The 17,851-nt window shown below is 38.9% G+C and overlaps 1 protein-coding gene across 2 annotated transcripts in view; it reads right to left on the reverse strand.

The window, feature by feature from the left end:
• PTPRR (protein tyrosine phosphatase receptor type R) overlaps positions 1-17,851 on the reverse strand; it is a 310,632-nt gene that overhangs the window by 145,613 nt on the left and 147,168 nt on the right. For both annotated transcript variants that reach the window (XM_004602668.2, XM_004602669.2), the window contains one exon: positions 974-1,087. In XM_004602668.2, the coding sequence (XP_004602725.1) occupies positions 974-1,087 (114 nt within the window). The remainder of the gene's footprint in view (positions 1-973; positions 1,088-17,851) is intronic.

Raw genomic sequence — 17,851 nt, forward strand, 5'->3', positions numbered from 1 at the left:
AGAGCTGAGCTCCAGCAGAACACAGGGCTTCAAGGCAAGGAGTGTGCTGTGAGTTTCCACTGCAGTGGGAATGAGGAACAATTTTAAACCTGTAAGAGCATTTCAAAGGCCTCTTTCAGCGGAACTTTAGGTAATTAGCTCTTTACAAAGGGAAAATCATATAAGTCGAATTTCCCTTGCTTTGCCTTTGCTCACACCCACCTTTCTTTCAATGCAGAGGGGAACATGGGTTGGATGACATCAAGGTTCCCAAACACTGAAGAAAGGGTGGAAAGGAAGGATGTGGATGATTGATTGCCAGTTCTAAAGTGGAACTTATGAAAATAACCCTAAGTAGAGCTAGCTCATTTCCATCCCAGGCATCGCTGACGTTTCCTTTTGGATTTTTCATAACAATTTACCCTTGCATTCATTTGACTGCTCTCCTCAAGAACCTGTTTCTCTTCATTCTTTGCTCAAAATCCTCTGCTTTGCGCAAATTCTGGAACCCTTCACTCTACTAATAAACTTACAGGGGTTTCAGTAGATGCTGTCTGGAGAAAGGGTCTGAACTGAGAGAGAAGGTTTCTTTCTGTTCTAAGGAATCAACTGGAGAGAGTATCAGCTTGGTGAGACTAGTATGTTGGGCCCATATGTTTGTATCACCAGGACAGTTAGACTTGCCCTCTGAGAGAACTGACAAACTTTTCTATAAGAAGTCAGCTAGTACAATTTTGGACTTCAACTAAGCCAAACAATCTGTTGCAACTACTCAACTCTTTCACTATAGCATGAATAAAGTCATAGATAATATGTAAGCATGTGGGTGCGGTTCATTGTGCTAGTTTTTTTAAAAACAAAAACAGGTGGTATGCCAGATATGGCTCATGAACACAGAATGATAGCACGGGTGATCTTTGTTACTCCTGTTCATAAATTTCCTTTATAAGGATCAAAGCTTGTACTCTGAGAACGTGAAATGCAGGCATCTTACAATAAGACGATTGATGTGCACTTGCTGGGGTAAGAGTCCCAAAGCTGCTGCCACTCCTTGGCGGAATATCCGTAGCAAGGTTATGTTCAACTTATTTACATCCATCTGCAGTGTCTAAAACATAAAGGAAAACAATACAAGTTAGAAGAAGTCTTTAGACTACGACCTTTAATTCCTGATTGTGATTGACTACACAACAATTTCAGACTTTGATGGATTCACTCTTTTGATTTTTCATTACATTTTTAACAGAAGTAAAACTATAGTATATTTTATATGAAATTTTTGGTGGTAAAGATTACATTATGTATCATGTAATATGATATATATTATATCATATTATAATGCAATATTATCAATATTATTAGTTATAATAATAATAATGTAAATGAAGAACCAATTAATTAGGAAAATGTTGTAATGTGTGTTGGTCTATTTACTTTAGTCTAAATGCAGATTATGAACGAAATAAGTAGCCAAGTGTATTTTAACAATTCAATCCCTAGGACATCTGTAATTTGTGTTCACACAGAATCACAAAAGATGATACTGAACAACTTCATAGTCACAAACTGTAGTTTTTGCAACTAGTGATATGCTGGGGTAAAAGAAAGAAATACAATAATATGTTTTCAAACTTTGATAAAAAAGCCAATGATATTTGGCCTAAGACATCACCATTTCTCAGTCTTTCTTCACTTACGGATTGGTGCCAATCCATAGGTAGAAACATTCTTATTAAATTGTTTAAACAAATAACTTAATTTTCAGCTTTGTTTTGGAAAAAATAGCATGTTAAAAAATTTCCTGAAACACGAATTAAATTATGAGATTAAAGGCACTGTCACTGTCATCCTGTTGCTCATCCACTTGTTCGAGCGGGCACCAGTAACGTCTCTCATTGAGAGACTTATTATTACTGTGTTACTGTGTATTGGTATACCCAATACACATGGGTAGTTTGCCAGGCTCTGCCGCACAGGCTCCATACTCTCAGTAGCTTGCCGGGCTCTCTGAGAGGGGCGGAGGAATCGAACTTTGGTCAACCACATGAAAGGCTAACGCCCAACCGCTGTGCTATCGCTCCAGCCTGAGATTAAAGGCACAGACTAAATTTAAGACATTTACCTTTTAAGGACATTTAAACCATGAACCAGAATAATTGCAGTTTGAAAAATGTGTCATAAATCATTTGAGTTTGATACTTCAGAAGGTAGGAAAACAATCTCTAGCTATTTCTTGCATTTTTTTCAAACAAATATTTCACTTGACTATCACAGGTGGTTGAAGGCTGCAGTGCCATTTATTTGATAACATGAAGTACTCTCTATTACACTTCTCAAGGAAAGATACTGCCTCCAATATACTTTTTGGGTAAGGAATATCATGCACTCAAGGCAATTACTGCTAGATGGCTTTCACCCAGTTTATTTTCTGAGACTGCATCAAGAGTTGTATTGTTAAAGATAATAACACCTCCTAAGTACCAAGAAGTACAAAATAAGGAACTGGAAGTTGATCAAAAGCTCAATGCTAAGGGAATCCAAGAGAGTTGAAGAGCTTGGAAAAGTTGTAGTGGTTACCAGTCAAGATGGTGGGCCCAGCTGAAGCATAAGACACCTTTGGTACTTTAGGCTCATGTTTTAATGCCCATGTGTAGGCAGAGGCCATAGTGCTTTAATATGTTAAGGAATTTAATCCAGACTTCTTGCAACAAACTCAGATCCAGAAAAAAAGCAGAGCTATTGAAAAACACTACTGGCCCAGATATTAAGGTACAATTTACTTTTGGGTCAGGGAAAAAGAGAATCATATTAGGGGTATTATATTAGGGGTACCTATATCAACACCATCCATAGTATGTTTTTATTAAAGAAAAATAATCTAAAGGTACACATTTACTATATTATCCTCTGTACTTTTCTATTGTCTGAAAGTGATATATATACATATATATATAATACAGAAAGTCAGATTAAGCTCTTAAAGCTTGAGTAGATTTGGAAGCAATATGATGACAAAAATGATATATTTTAAGCATGCCATATGTTTGCATCTAGAGAGCCCAAGAGATTAGAAAAACTCAAGTCTACCTGGTGGCTCTAAGAAAAAGACTTCTTAACCAACAACTTATTTTTGGCTCTGTGGAAGCTGCTGTCTGTATGTGTGTGTACATATGTATATATATATATGTATGCATATATACATATATATAAACTGCCATATGTATATATGGCATTGATACTGTTTTCTCTACTTCTTTCACAGAGTCAAAGATGGACTCCTCAGTTCCTACAAACCCTAATAGGAAATCATTGCCTTTGGCTCACCAGCAGTGTTTGTCAGACAGGTGAGCAGGCGGGCACTGTCCCTGATCCCCAAGAGGCAGAATTTGGAGAAAACAGTTTAATCTGGGAGTCTCAGCTGAGAGTCAGGGGATTGCATATACACTTGAGAGCTCAATTCCCTAGGCCATGATTAACCCAAGGCTTGTAACTGTGGATACAGTATCAAAGGCTAAGTTCCTCAGATGAAAATGGTACCTGGGGGTGAAATGGAGACTTGAGATTAAAAATCATTCAGAAATCAACTGTGCAAGAAGATAAAAGCTATGTATTTGGAAAGTAAGCCACATAAGTAAAGTTAGGAAATGAATTGAACAGTGAGTTTAAACTGCCATCATCTGGTTCACTTCATCCCAAATTTGGTTAATTTGCTTCAGTTATCTATTTGCCTGTGAGATTGATTGCATAGCACAGACATGGCATTCCTGACTATTTTCCATAAAACAGAGATTATCAAAAATTTTATGAACATACACGTACACATATTTATGTCAGAAACTATTTATGAGTAGAATCTGGATAAAAGAAAGAATTCAAGACAAAACAAGAATTTTCTTTTAGTGAAAATGAAAGCATGTGACTTACTATAATTTGAGGGTATAGGCTACATCTTTCCTTCTGGATCTAGCCAGTAATGCAAAGCTTCTCATCCCATTAAGTGAAAATACAACAACCATGATAGAATAAAAATTCCCATGGCAACAACAGTGCCACAATTTAAAAAATACCACACAACAATGCAAGATATATTTTACCTTGAATTCTAAATTCATCTTGGTCATTTCTACCATTTAAAGTAAAAATAATGCAAGTTTTTAATTTCAAAGAGCTTAAAGAATATTTTCTAAATACAAAAGGTTAAGCCTTTCCACAGTAACAAATGATTTAAACAAAGATTGTATGTGAAAAATTGAGGATTGTAATGCCGTTACAATTATGTAATTGTATCAAAAAATTAAATATAAAAATTCCAAGATTCCAGTTCCATCTATATTTAAGCTTTCTGGACTTCTGCCTTATAAGAAGTTCCCAAGTCAGTTTCCTGCCGGGGGTGGGGGTTGGGGGTGATGGGAGGGAACCTGGGGACACTGGTGCTGGGAAATGTACACTAGTGGAGGGATGGGTGTTGGAATACCTCATGACTGAAATCCAATCATGAACAGTTTTGCAATGGTATATCTCACAGTGATTAAATAAAAAAGTTTTAAAAAAATATGGGCATTCCTCAAAAAAACTAGAACTTGAGCTTCCATATGACTCAGGAATACCATTTCTGGGAATTGTATCCTGGGTGCCCAAAAACACACAACAAAAAACCCATCTGTACTTCTATGTTCATTGAGGCACTGTTTACAATAATTGCCAGAATCTGGAAACAGCCTGAGTGTCTGAGACTAGATGACTGGATAAAGAAACTTTGGTACATTTACACAATGGAATACTATACAGCCATCATGAAGAATGAAGTCATGAAATTTGCATACAAATGAATGGACATAGAAAGTATCATGCTGAAATGATATGTGAAAAGACTCAGGAAAAGAGGGAAAGAGGGACAGATGTAGAATGGTTGCACTCATTTGTGGGATATAAAGAAACATAGTTTGAAGCTATTATCCTAAGTCAGTAGAAATGAGAGCCAGAAGGACTGGCTCATGTTTGGAAGTTTGCTTCAAGTGATAGGGGAGAGGGCAGTTAGGATAGAGAGTGGACCACTTGATAATGATAGTTGGAAATGATCATTCTGGACATGAATTGAGTGCTGAAAGCTGGTAAAGGGATACACCTGATAACCTTTCAGTATCTGTATTATAAACCATAATGCCTCAAAGAAAAGAGAGATGGTGGTGGAAAATGTATACTAGTGAAGGAATGGGTGTTGGAACATTATAGGACTGAAACCCAATCATGAATAACTTTGTAACTGTATAACTCATGGTGATTTAGTCACTGTCATCCTATTGCTCATCGATTTGTTCGAGCAGGCACCAGTAACGTCTCTCATTGAGAAACTTATTGTTACTGTTTTTTTGCATATCCAATACATACAGGTAGCTTGCCAGGGTCTGCGCGAGAGCTCGATATTCTTGGTAGCTTGCCGGGCTCTCCGAGAGGGGTGGAAGAATTGAACTCGGGTCAGCCCCGTGAAAGGCGAATGCCCAACCGCTGTGCTATTGCTCCAGCCCCAGTGATTTAGTAATAAAAAATAATAATACTTTAAAAAATTTTATTTTATTTTTTTTTGTTTTGTTTTTGGGCCACACCCAGCAATGCACAGGGGTTACTCCTGGCTCATGCACTCAGGAATTACTCCTGGCGGTGCTCAGGGGACCATATGGGATTCTTGGAATTGAACCCGGGTCGGCCGCATGCAAGGCAAATGCCCCACCCACTGTGCTATTGCTCCAGCCCCAATAATACTTTTTTTAAATGAAAGAAGTTGGTCTGATAGAATAGATAAATTTAGCCTGAATTTAGGCACCAACATTATGCTTAAATTTTAAATATGTGAATGGCTTTTTGCTATTTATTTTTTATAGAATTGTTCAATTATTTTCACCTGGGAGGGGGATAGGTTCCTAAAGATTAGTCTCCTCAGTTTCTAAATCAGTTGTCTTCAGCAAGAGTCAACACCATCAGTGGTTCCATTTGGGGGAGTAAGGCCAAGTGGTCATTCCCTTTTTTTCTTTATTGTCTCTCTCTCTCTCTTTCTCTCTCTCTCTCTATTTTAAGAAAAATTAAAGAACTGTGATTTAAAAGTTATTGATAGTTGAGTTTTAGGCATATACATTTCAATACCAAACCCACAGTGTCAATTTCCTTCCACAAGTGTTATGCTACTTCTCCACCCCATCCTCCATCCTTTCTCTGCCCCTCAACTTGACAGGCATTACAGAGTTTCAGTGATTACATCTTGGATCTCATGTTTTTAGTTTTGTTGTGTCAGTGTTTTGGATATGCAGCTATACCTCTCACCCATATCACTATGTAATAGAGGCCATGATGCCTGTTCACCCATTGCTTCCAGCTCTCTTCTTCCCCCTTTGACTTCTTTCATTCTCTGTCCTCCTCTTTAAACACTGGGATTAAGGGTGATCGAGGCATCCCCGTTTTGCTACACTTCCTCATCCACTATCCTATATAAAACTGAAAAGTGACACCATCTGTGTTGGCCTTTCTTCTTCTGGCTTACTTCACTCAATATGAGATCTTCCAGTTCCAACCAGGATGTAGCAAATTACATGTTTTCATCATTCCTTGCAATTGCATAGTGTTTCATTGTGTATATACACAGCAACTCATACATAATTCATTATTTGTTGTTGGACTCCTAGATTGATTTCATATCTTAGCTATTGTATTGAGTGCAATGATGAATTATGGTTTACATATGTACTTTTGTTTTTATGACTTGGGAAAGGTGCCCAAAAGTGGTATTACTGGGTCACCTGGCAATTCAATTCTAAGTTTACTGAGAACTCTCCATACTATTTTCCACAGGGGTTGTGAAATCCTCTTTCTTCGACAGGCATCCTCATAGTACCAAATAAAGGCCAGTCTGAATTCCCAGCAGCCTTGGAAAAAAAAAAGACTTCTCTCAGGACCAAGAAAGTCAGAAGAAACCTTCTCACTTCTCTAAGCAGTGCGTGCATGTATGCTCAATGCGTGCTGTATCTCTAATTCTATTCTTGACAGGGAATCTCCATTTTTGTTGTTTTTTTATTGTGCAAAATGATTAGCAAGTGAATCCATCACTAAAAGCAAAAGTGTGAACATGGAATTTCCTGACCCGTTAGAGGCATTCATAACATGTGAAGAGTCTTTTACTAATTCTCTGCATAGTCCCTTATTATTTCTCATTAGGAATTTTATGGACCACACTTGTTGTTCAAGGGCTCTTCCAGGGGCATTGCTTAGGGTTCCTTCTGGCTATGCTGGTGGGGGGTGGCCAAGAGGGCTGAGTACTCAACTGGGTCTTGTACATGCAGAGCGTTTAGTCAGCCCTTTGAGCTATCTCCCTGGCCCGTAAGGATTTCTATTCCCTATTTTGTATTCCCACATTTCTCAGCCTTCACCTGATACCTTCTAAGTTCAGATACATATGCATATCAAATTAAATATTACCTAAACTGAATTTATCTTTTTTCTTTCTCTTCTTCACAACCAAGTTTATATCTGTTTTCATATTTAATATAACATGATAAAGACTACATATGGCAATCATATTGATTCATCTTTCATTTTTCCTTCACTGACATCATGGTAATTAATGATCAATTTCTACCTATTCTACCCTGTCTTTGGAAGTTGGATCCATCTTCTTTTCATCTAGATTTCCACTCTCTTAGATAAGACCACAATAATAGTTATCTAAACCCTATGAATAGAATCTTTTTGCACTGCTCTTCTGCAGTCATTAATTAATTTTTATGTGGGTATAATAGCAATGTTTGCAAAATATTTGTTTAATCAATTCACTATTCTGCCTAAATACTTTGAAGAAATCTTTTCTAACGAAAGACCCTAACTTCTTGGTTCACTGCAATTGCTTTGTACTTCCAATATTAATTCCAGCTTCTTTCTATATCACATTCAACTTCAATTATGCATGCACTGTAGCACTGTAGCACTGTCATCCTGTTGTTCATCAATTTGCTTGAGCGGCCACCAGTAACGTTTCCATTTTGAGACTTGTTGTTACTATTTTTGGCATATTGAATATGCCACAGGTGGCTTGCCAGACTCTACCGGGCGGGTGGGATACTCTCAGTAGCTTGCCGGGATCTCCGAGGACAGAGGAATTGAACCCGGGTTGGCCACATGCAAGGCAAATGCCCAACCTGCTGTGCTTCCCAGGTAATTTTATTTTATCCTAAGACCCAAGGGGATGGAACCTAGGACTAATAATACAAATGATCTACTTCAAAAAGCAACTTCAGGGCCGGAGAAACAGTACAACAGATTGGGCACCTGCCTTGTATGCAGCTGACTTGCATTCAATACCTCCTACCCTATTTGGTCCACCAGCTCCATCAGCAATGATCCCTGAGCACAGAGCCAGGAGGAGGTGCTAAGCACCCCCCAGGTATGGATCAAAAGCAAATAAATAAGCCCCCTCCAAAATAAACCAAACCCCCCCCCCCCAAGAACCAAAACCAAAACCAAAACTCAACTTCAGAATTCAAAAGAGGTGGGCGCTAGAGACAGTACAGAGGCTAAGGCACTAGGTTTACATGAAGCCAACCCCGGTTGAATCTCTGGCACTGCATATAGTATCCTGAGCTCTGCCAGAAGTGATCCCTGAGTACAGTCAGGTGGAAGTCCTGAGCACTGAGTGTAGTCCAACACCCCACCCCGCAGCAAACTAAACAAGAACCAATAAAATGAAAAAACTCACAAAATGCAGAAGATGCAAATCAAGATAAATTCTCGTATGTCCTACTGTATCCTTAGAGAATTACCAAGAAAAAAATTCCAATTTTGTAATATAAAAACAGAAACTCCTTTATCAAAATCAGCAGCAATGTACCAGGAATTTTGTTTTCTTGACATTTCTTTCTATATAGGATCCCCACTTATAAAAGCAAAAAAAGGGGGCCAGAGACATAGTACAGTGGGTAGGGCACTTGCGTCGTACACAGCCAACTCAGGTTCGATCGCTGGCATACCATATGGCCAGGATTGATTCCCGAGTGCAGAGTCAGGAGTAAGCCCTGAGCACAGCTGGATATGGCCCTAAGAACAAAATTTAAAAGATAAAAAAGAAAAAATGTACCACTGCTGATCACATTCCATCCTCTAATTCCCTCTGCATGCTCATTTTACTTCATTTCAGCACTGCCTGGTATTTTTTTGCCTCTCCTTGGGGACTCAGCTCAAAGACTATTCTCTCAACCTTTCAAAGTCTCTTCTCCATTTCTTTGTTTCTTCTCCCTTCTTTCTGCTTGCATCTTTTAGTTCCAATATCACTGTGCTGGATTATAGCTATTTCTGCCTAAATTTTAATTTTGGTTTTATCTTTTGGGGCCTCTCAAGTTATGTACAGGAGTGCAGGACCCACATGCAGTGGGGTATCAGTTAATTGGGGCAGCTGTTCAACACAAGGGCTCAAGGATGTGATGTTGCTCGGGCCCTCTTGTTACTCCAGCACCAACCAGCCTCCAGCCCTGCTCAGTGGCCTCTAAAGTTACATCCAGGGATGCTCTGGGTGGTGCTGGAAACTAGATCAGGGTTTGGCACACACCTCACTCCTGTTTTATCTCCTGCTCCTTTATATATAAGTTTTGGAGACCAGTGTAGTTGGGTTACACCTAGCAGTGCAAGGGTTTACCTCTGGGTCTGACCTCAGGGTTCATTCTTGGCAGTACTAGGGGAACTATTAGTGCTGCTGGGGATTTGAACTAGGATTGGCTACAGTTAAGGCAAACACTTTACATCCTGTACTGTATCTCTGGGACTATGTCTAAGTTTTTGTAACTGAAAGTTCATTTCATCTCTATTACGAAAAATTTCAAGGCATAGAAATACCTATACTAAAAGGTAGAAATATGAAGCCAGGGATGTGACTCAGGTAGAGCACTTGCCTTGCCTATTTGAGGTCCTGGGTTCAGTCCTCAACATTGTTTAAAAAAATCAAAGTGAAAATATGCTCTTTCTCCACTGAACCTTTATTTATATCTCTAGAAAAAACACTTGTGTATTTTCCCAAGTATTTCTTCTATGTATATTACATAAAAATAAAATGCATATGTCCTGCATCTTATTTATTACTATGCTATTACTATTAAATGCAAAGTAGATTAAATTATGCATATTATTTTATTTTAAAAAGAAATTTATAGATTTATTTTTATGCTTATATTTAAATATTTTTTATGTATTTAGAATATATAATGTGGATAATAACAACATTTAAACTCTCATATTTAAGAGTGCCTCACTTTTTTCTTTTTTTGCTTTTTGGGTCACAACTGGCGATGCACAGGGGTTACTCCTGGCTCTGCACTCAGGAATCACTCCTGGCGGTGCTCAGGGGACCATATGGGATGCTGGGATTTGAACCCGGGTCGGCCGAGTGCAAGGCAAACGCCCTACCCACTGTGCTATCACTCCAGCCCCTTTTTAAAAATTTTTTAATTTTTTTTGGTTTTTTTTTGAGGAGTGCCTCACTTTTAAGAGACAGACTTGTCCATTCATTTCTTTTATTTCAACAGATCTATGTATATTTTATTATTTAATTTTGCTGTACTTCAATTTTGTTTCTATATTTTGTTGGTACTCTATCTTTTGAAATTTGCTTATTTTGTATAGCTTTCAGTCTAATTTTCTTCCAGAGTCTATGTTTTAACCTTACATGTTACATGATAAAAAAACATGATATTAATTTTCTAAAATAACAAATGAGAAAATGTATACCAGTTCTTGCTATTCCAGTTATAAACATCCCAGTATTGATAATTACATTAGTATTTTTTTCTCAGTGTTCTTTATGTTTGGGCCACAACCTGTGGTACTCCATACTTACCCCGGCTCTGTGTTCAGGGATCACTCTTCGTGGTGGTGCTCGGGAAGCCATATGTGGTGTCAAGGATTAAATTCAGGTTGGTTGCATGCAAGGCACGTGCCCTACCCACTGTACCATCTTTCTACTCTCTACATTAGTATTCTTATGTTGCTAGTTTGACAATATTTATATTATAGTCTCTCTAATGGCACTACTCACCCAACTGATTGTCTTCCCAAGGAAACCCAGTCTGTTTATAACTAGATGGAATAGTCTGTTCTCACTATTTACCGTAAATGAAAAACAGTGACACTATTATTCGGGGTAGTTAAGAATGTGGGTGTTGTCTGGTGTCCCTCACCTTCTCTGCATCTAAGCTGGTTCATCCCAGGGATACTCTAAACTATACCGAGCATGGGGTAGTTCGCAAAAGGAAAGTTCTGTAACTTAGAATCACTGCATGGAGTAGAGGTTGTTCCCAGATATTGGTGCATGTTAGCTTCTGAATAGTTATTTTGGCCAATCTTCAAGAACACATTATGCAACAATTTATCCCTGATCACAACAAACAGAATGTGCATGAGCACTACAACCCAAGAGAGCATAGGAGTGCGCACAACACAATCGAACATGTGTAACCACTGAAGAGAAACACAACCTGAGTGCCAGGGCCATGACCCAGTGTGTATGACCCTCCGGGCCTCAGAGCTACCGCAGCAAAGGAAGGGAAGGGGAATATTCTCCAACGACTTTCTATCATATTTAGGAGACAATTTAATCACATGGGCCTCCAAGGTCCTGTTTTATATGGCTCCTGTTACTTCTATACTTCATCTCTTAGCCCCACTTCAAATCATTTTGTTCCTTTCACAGTTCCTCAACAGCCATGCCCATTTTTGCCTAATGAACTTGGCATTTGCCAGTGTCCTGCTAAAGAGTTTGACACTGCTGCCCGGGACATGGCTGACCCAGATTTATTCTCTGGCACTCCATATGGCCCTACCAGGAGTGATCCCTGAGTGCAAAGCCAGGAGTAAGCCCTGAGCACTGCTCGTTGTGGGCACCCCCTCCAAAACCAAACAACAAACAAACAAAAAAAGAGCAACTCATTTGAAATGCTCAAGTATTTGAATCCATACACAATCAATGTTTCACAATTTGTATCTGATTTTTAATTAAAAAGAAATATAATAATTCTTTGACTTCAGACTGGGGGGAAGTAAATCAGGTTATTTCATCGATTTCTTGAACGTTGCTTTTTTTTTTAATTTTTTTATTGAGTCACCATGTGGAAAGTTACAAAGTTTTCAGGCTTAAGTCTCACTTATACAATGCTTGAACACCCATCCCTTGAACGTTGCTTCTACAAGGAAAAATCAATATGAATTTTCTGAGTTGTATGCTCTATTTGTTGTAATTGAATTAGAATCAATCAGCTTAGTTTCTATTTCTTGTGACTAACTTGATAGCTTTCCAATGTATTTTTCTAATTATTAAAAAATTAGATATGCTGATGATAGAAGATTTAGAAAACAGGGAACTGAAAAAAATATCAGTCATGGAATTTTCCCTAACAGAAAAAAAAAACTTACTAAGTTAAGATCATGGGGGTTTTTTTAGTGTTAATTATTTTCTGAAATATAGGTAATTCCATATTTCATATAAATGATATAGGGGGGTTAGTTAGATGGGTGCTTTGGAGGAAAGGGGAAAAGGGAAAAGAGATGCGGTGTGGGAAAATTGCTCTAAGCAGGCAATTAGGCCATCTCTGTGTCTAATGAAAAACAGGGATCTTGAGACAAAAAGGGGCCTTAAAACACCTGGATAGCTCTGTGATCACCAACTTCCTGATAGTGAGAAAACTTTGGAAAACTAGTTAGTGTTTAAACAGCCAGTTTGGTGGCACATACTCAGTAAACAGAACCCTGACCTCATTTCACTTTTCTCCTCTCTAAGACTAAAATATGTATATCATACATGTGCTCTGACTGAATAATTAGATGCAGTTCAGCTCTTTTTTGGGAGAGCCTGCCTGTAATGGGCACATCATTTGTTCTTTCAATGTGCAAAATAAGTTGTAAAGGCTCTATCTCAGCAGGGGAGGCTGGGCTTCCCCAGTGCCATCATAACTGGTAGGTAAATCTGCTCAGGATGGAGAAGTAGGGGGTGCGGATATGGTTCCATATTTGGAGCACATGCTTTGCATCCTCAAGGACTCGAGTTAAATCCTTAGTGCTGCATCTTCCCTAGCACGGCTAGGTGGGGCCCTGTTAGCAAAGCACAATTCATACCGGCCCCAACCTCTTGGATAAGTATTGCTGGGAGTGAGTCCAGGCTCCTGGGCATAACAGAGTCCCCCTTATGTACCCCTCCCAAACAAGAAAAAGAAGAGACAGTCTTAGAAATATTCTGTTGTTATACCTTTAAGTTGTATTTCCAGTAGCCCTACAGCCAATATTTCCATAAACCTCACTACTCTGTTTTGAAAATTATATGGGCCACACCCACTTTTGTGAATTAGGGCTAAGGAGCTACTGGGAGATCTAGGCCAGAGGTTTCAGTGGTCCTTGTACATAAGGGACCAGGAGGGAGAATAGTAGAGGCCAACAGTGCCAAGGATGAACCCGAGCCTCACTAATGCTAGGCCTGTGCTCCTTCAGTAGGGCGCCTTGACCTGGCTTCCTTTGTCTTTTAGGCAGGAAGAAGAGGAACCTCTATCTGGGTCTGTTGAAACACCAGCACATGGGACAACAATATCTGACATCATTCCGACGTGCCTCAGGTCTCCCCAAAGGCAAAATGACTGTGAGAGGGGCTGGAGAGATAGCACAGTGGGTAGGGCATTTGCCTTGCACACGGCCGACCCGGGTTCCATTCCCAGCATCCCATATGGTCCCCTGAGCACCGCCAGGGCTTATTCCTGAGTGCATGAGCCAGGAGTAACCCCCGTGCATCGCCAGGTGTGACCCAAAAAGCAAAAAAAAAAAAAAACAAAAAAAACCCAGAATTTTCTTGTGATCTGGTCTGGATTTCTGCAAGAATACAGTCAGAAGTATTCTTGGAAAAGTAGGAAAAGTAGTTGATGTTATGGTAAACAAAAAAGGTTTACCAACTTTGCTACATGCTTTAGGTTATGAAAGGTGCACACTTAGCAAAGACTGTCAGATTGTTGATGAGGAGCAGTTTGTGGCCTTCAAACAGAAATTCTCTAAAGATGGTCCTTTGGTCATTGGGAGAAGGACTGTGAGTCCTTGCTGCAACCCACTTGCATCCAACATAATTTTCTAGAAATATGGCTAAATGATGGATAATGCCATCCACTTCTTTTATTTCAAAGGGTCATTTAGTGAGTTTTTACGAGCTGTTAAACAAGGCTGCTAGTCATAAAATAAAATTAGTGTTTTATTAGTTATAAAGCAACACAAGCTTAGCTATAAAAGCTACGTTATACTGGCAATGAACTTCTTTTAACACATGAAATAAATGTTAGTTTAGAAAATTTTATTATTTATTTATTTGTTTTGGTTTGGGGGTCACACCCAGCAATGCTCCTGGTTTATTTCTGCCTCTGCACACAGGGATTATTTCTGGTGGTGCTTGGGGGACAGTATGAGACTCCAGTGACTGAATCCAGGTGAACTGTGTGCAAGGCAAGCACCCTACCTACTCATTGTACTATTGCTCCAGTCCCAGTTTAGAAAATTTAAAAAATAATAGAAATGCCAGCTGCATTTTCTTTCCTTGGCCTTCCTATATTGTAGCTAAATCAATGAAAATAATTTATGAAGGAACCATAGGACAATTGATAGTGAGAGAGAGATATCTAAATTTCTGGGTCTAGAAAGATAATTCCTATGGTGAAGAAAGAGTTCAGGAACTTCTTGAGTTAAATCATGTGCTTGCACATGTAAACATTTTTGACTACTGTTTTCTAATGACTAGGGAGGGAGGCAGAATGACTTAACAAGAATATTTGTGTTTGTGTGTGTGTGTGTTTGTGTGTGTGTGTGTTTGGAAATAAACCCTGCCAGACTATACTGAAATGTTACTTCAGAGTAGAACTCATGTTTTGCATGTTTAAGATATTGGGTTCAAGTTTTGTCATTGCATTAAGGATGCCTTATGTAAGACAACTAAAAAACTTGGATTTAGTCTTGGGCTGTGAGACCTGGGCCAAATGAATAAGTCTTCTGGAGGCTCAGTTTTGACATCTGTAGTATGGCAACAATAACTATATCTCTTACAAGACTTCTGAAAATCACAGAGTTTTAGACATAAAGCAAAACTGGCCCAATTTACTTTAAGATATGGATATATATTACTGATATATATGCTGATATAACTTTGTTAATTAACTGAATATCCAATATTCTATTTTTTTTGAATATCCAATATTCTAAAACATAATAATATCAGCACAAGTAGTTAGATTGGATCTCCATGTTTATATGTACCTATTTTAATACCTCTCAAGGGAGGTATTAGAAAATCTAGGCCAGAGGTAAAAGCAGTGCTCAAAACAGTTTGGTTTTGTCAAGATGATATAATTTTTTGAGACTATATATTTGAGGTTTAAGGTTAAAATGGTATATTCAACTTAATTTTTTTTGGGGGGGAGCACATATCTGACTGTGCTTAGGGCTTAACTTCTGACTTAACTATTGATTCTGTGTTCAGGGATCATTTCTAGCAAGGCTTGGGGAATATATGCAATATCCATATGTTTCAGGGGTTGAACCTAGGTCAGCCAGATAGAAGGTAAGTAACTGTACTATCTCTCCAGCCCACCAAATGGCATATTTTCCACAGGGTTCTTTGATCTCAGAATCTCTGCTTCCATATATGACTTATCCTAATCTTTCAAATGAAGGCAGTGTAAACCCAACCCAAAGCCCAAATCATAGAGAAGACTCTTCAGAGATATTGAATTAAATACATATTCGCTGGCCTTCATTTCTTTACCTGTAAAAATTAAATGTTGGTATTAAGACTGTTAAATTTAGAGATTTGGATTAGAAGCCCTGCTTTCACTTGTCTGAAAAGCTTTATATAACCTAGTTTTTTTCCCATTTCTCTTCTCTATTTTGATATTATATTTTAATTAGTGTCCCCTTTTACATTCCCTAATAACATTCTTATAAAAATGAAACCCTTTACTTGGGACCAGGGAGACAGCTCTGGGGCCAGGGGTGTGTGATTGGCAGGTGCTGGAATCCAAGAACAAATATCTGGCATCATCTGGGCCCAAGAGCACCAACAGGTGTAGATAGACCTAAGACCCCTAAGCACTTCTGGGGTGACCCTGGTGGGCCTCAGCACCACAGACCTCTGAGCATCTCTACACCCTTGGGTCCTAACACTGAACCTGCTGGTCCAGTTGACTCAGTGGCCCCTGATTGGCTGAGTGACTCCCTGAGCATTGCTCAGGACACTTACAACCCCCCACCCTCCCCACACACACCTGCCCCAACACATACACAAAATCCTTCCTTTTTTCTTTTAAAGAATCCTTAAATTTAACGATTAACTACATTTCTCTTATACTTAATTTAAAACTTTTCAAGTTCTGAGGCCGGAGAGAGAGCTCAACAGACAGAGTGCTATCTTGCGTGCAGGAGTCCTGGATTTTACCCGTGGCACAGTATGCTTCCCTGAGCACTGCCAGAACAATCCCTAAGCCCAGAGCCAGGAGTAGCTCCTGAGAACCTCTGGCTGAAGCCTCAAAACCAAAAAAGAAAAGGTTAAATATTAGGAGACATTCTTGCTATTTAATTTGGAGTAAGACTTTCTCCTTCATGAAATGGCAAAGGGCTTGACTTTTCCAAGTATATGTTCACTGAAGAAGATATGATTTCTGTAATTTGTGAGATTATGCTCAATATAGTTTTATGATGCTGTCATTGCTCTGTTTTGTGATTGCATATGTATTTTTACAGTTATAAGGTTTTTTTTTTTGTAAGAGCTGCCAGCAACTCTATGGATAAAATAGAAGAAAATAAAGGCTCAATAGAAATTTCTTTAGAGATAGGGAGAAAAAATCACAATTTCAGTACAAATAGACATTATCCTGAGTACAGTAAACAAATATAATAGTAAGTTATTTGCTCTTAACAGAGTATTCAAGTCTCATTATTCGATGTTCACATCAACAGCAATTTCCACATTCATCTCCTCTGATTATGTTTTCCATCTTGTACAGAATGTTACTTCTCTTTTATTCCTGTTTCTGTGTGCTCTTTCAGGCTCCTCTAAGTGAAACTCCCCCGCCCATTCCTTTAGCATGTCTCATGCTGGAGACAGGACGCAGCAGCTGAAAACCTGAATTGAAATGACTGGAATAGGGGCCAGGTTGAAGTCTTGTACCTCAAAAAAGCCCAACACTCGGGCAGATGTTTGTTGCCTGTAAAATGAGGTCAAATCAATTTAGACTTCTACTTCCAGCCCAACAAGAAAGAGGACTAATCCTAGCCTATGACCAGTCCATTCACAGTTTTTCTGAAATGACAGAGGATATACTTGATTACTGTCTCTTGGAAGAAATGAGATTAAACTACCTTCTAAGAGGCACTTGGAATGCTTAGAAATAGAAGTCCAAGGGCAAACTAACATCCTTCAACTCCCCAAACACTTAGCTTTCTCGTTTGAAACAGATACTGTCCTAAATCATCAAATACATAAATACCTTTAAAAAAATTAAGAAGAATGACAGAGAGATACTAAAGTAGGTAGGGGCACTTGCATTACATCCAGGCGGCCTGGGTTTGACTCCCAGAGCCCCATATGGTTACCCAAACCATACCAGGAGTGATCCCTGAGAGGACAGTCAGGAGTAACCCCTAAACACAGCTGAGTGTTAGGCAAGAACCCCACCTCCTCTCCCCAAATAAAAGAATAAGTGAGAAATCTTTAGAGGCCTCTGAGTGCTTTTTTCTGGAGGGGTGTAAAGGAACAGAGAAGGCTTCCTTTTACTTTCATGGATGTGCTCATAATCAATAGGCATTAATCTTTGGGGATTTCTAAATTTTCAAT

This window comes from Sorex araneus, chromosome 10 (assembly GCF_027595985.1).
Source record: "Sorex araneus isolate mSorAra2 chromosome 10, mSorAra2.pri, whole genome shotgun sequence".
Classification (NCBI taxonomy): Eukaryota; Metazoa; Chordata; class Mammalia; order Eulipotyphla; family Soricidae; genus Sorex; species Sorex araneus.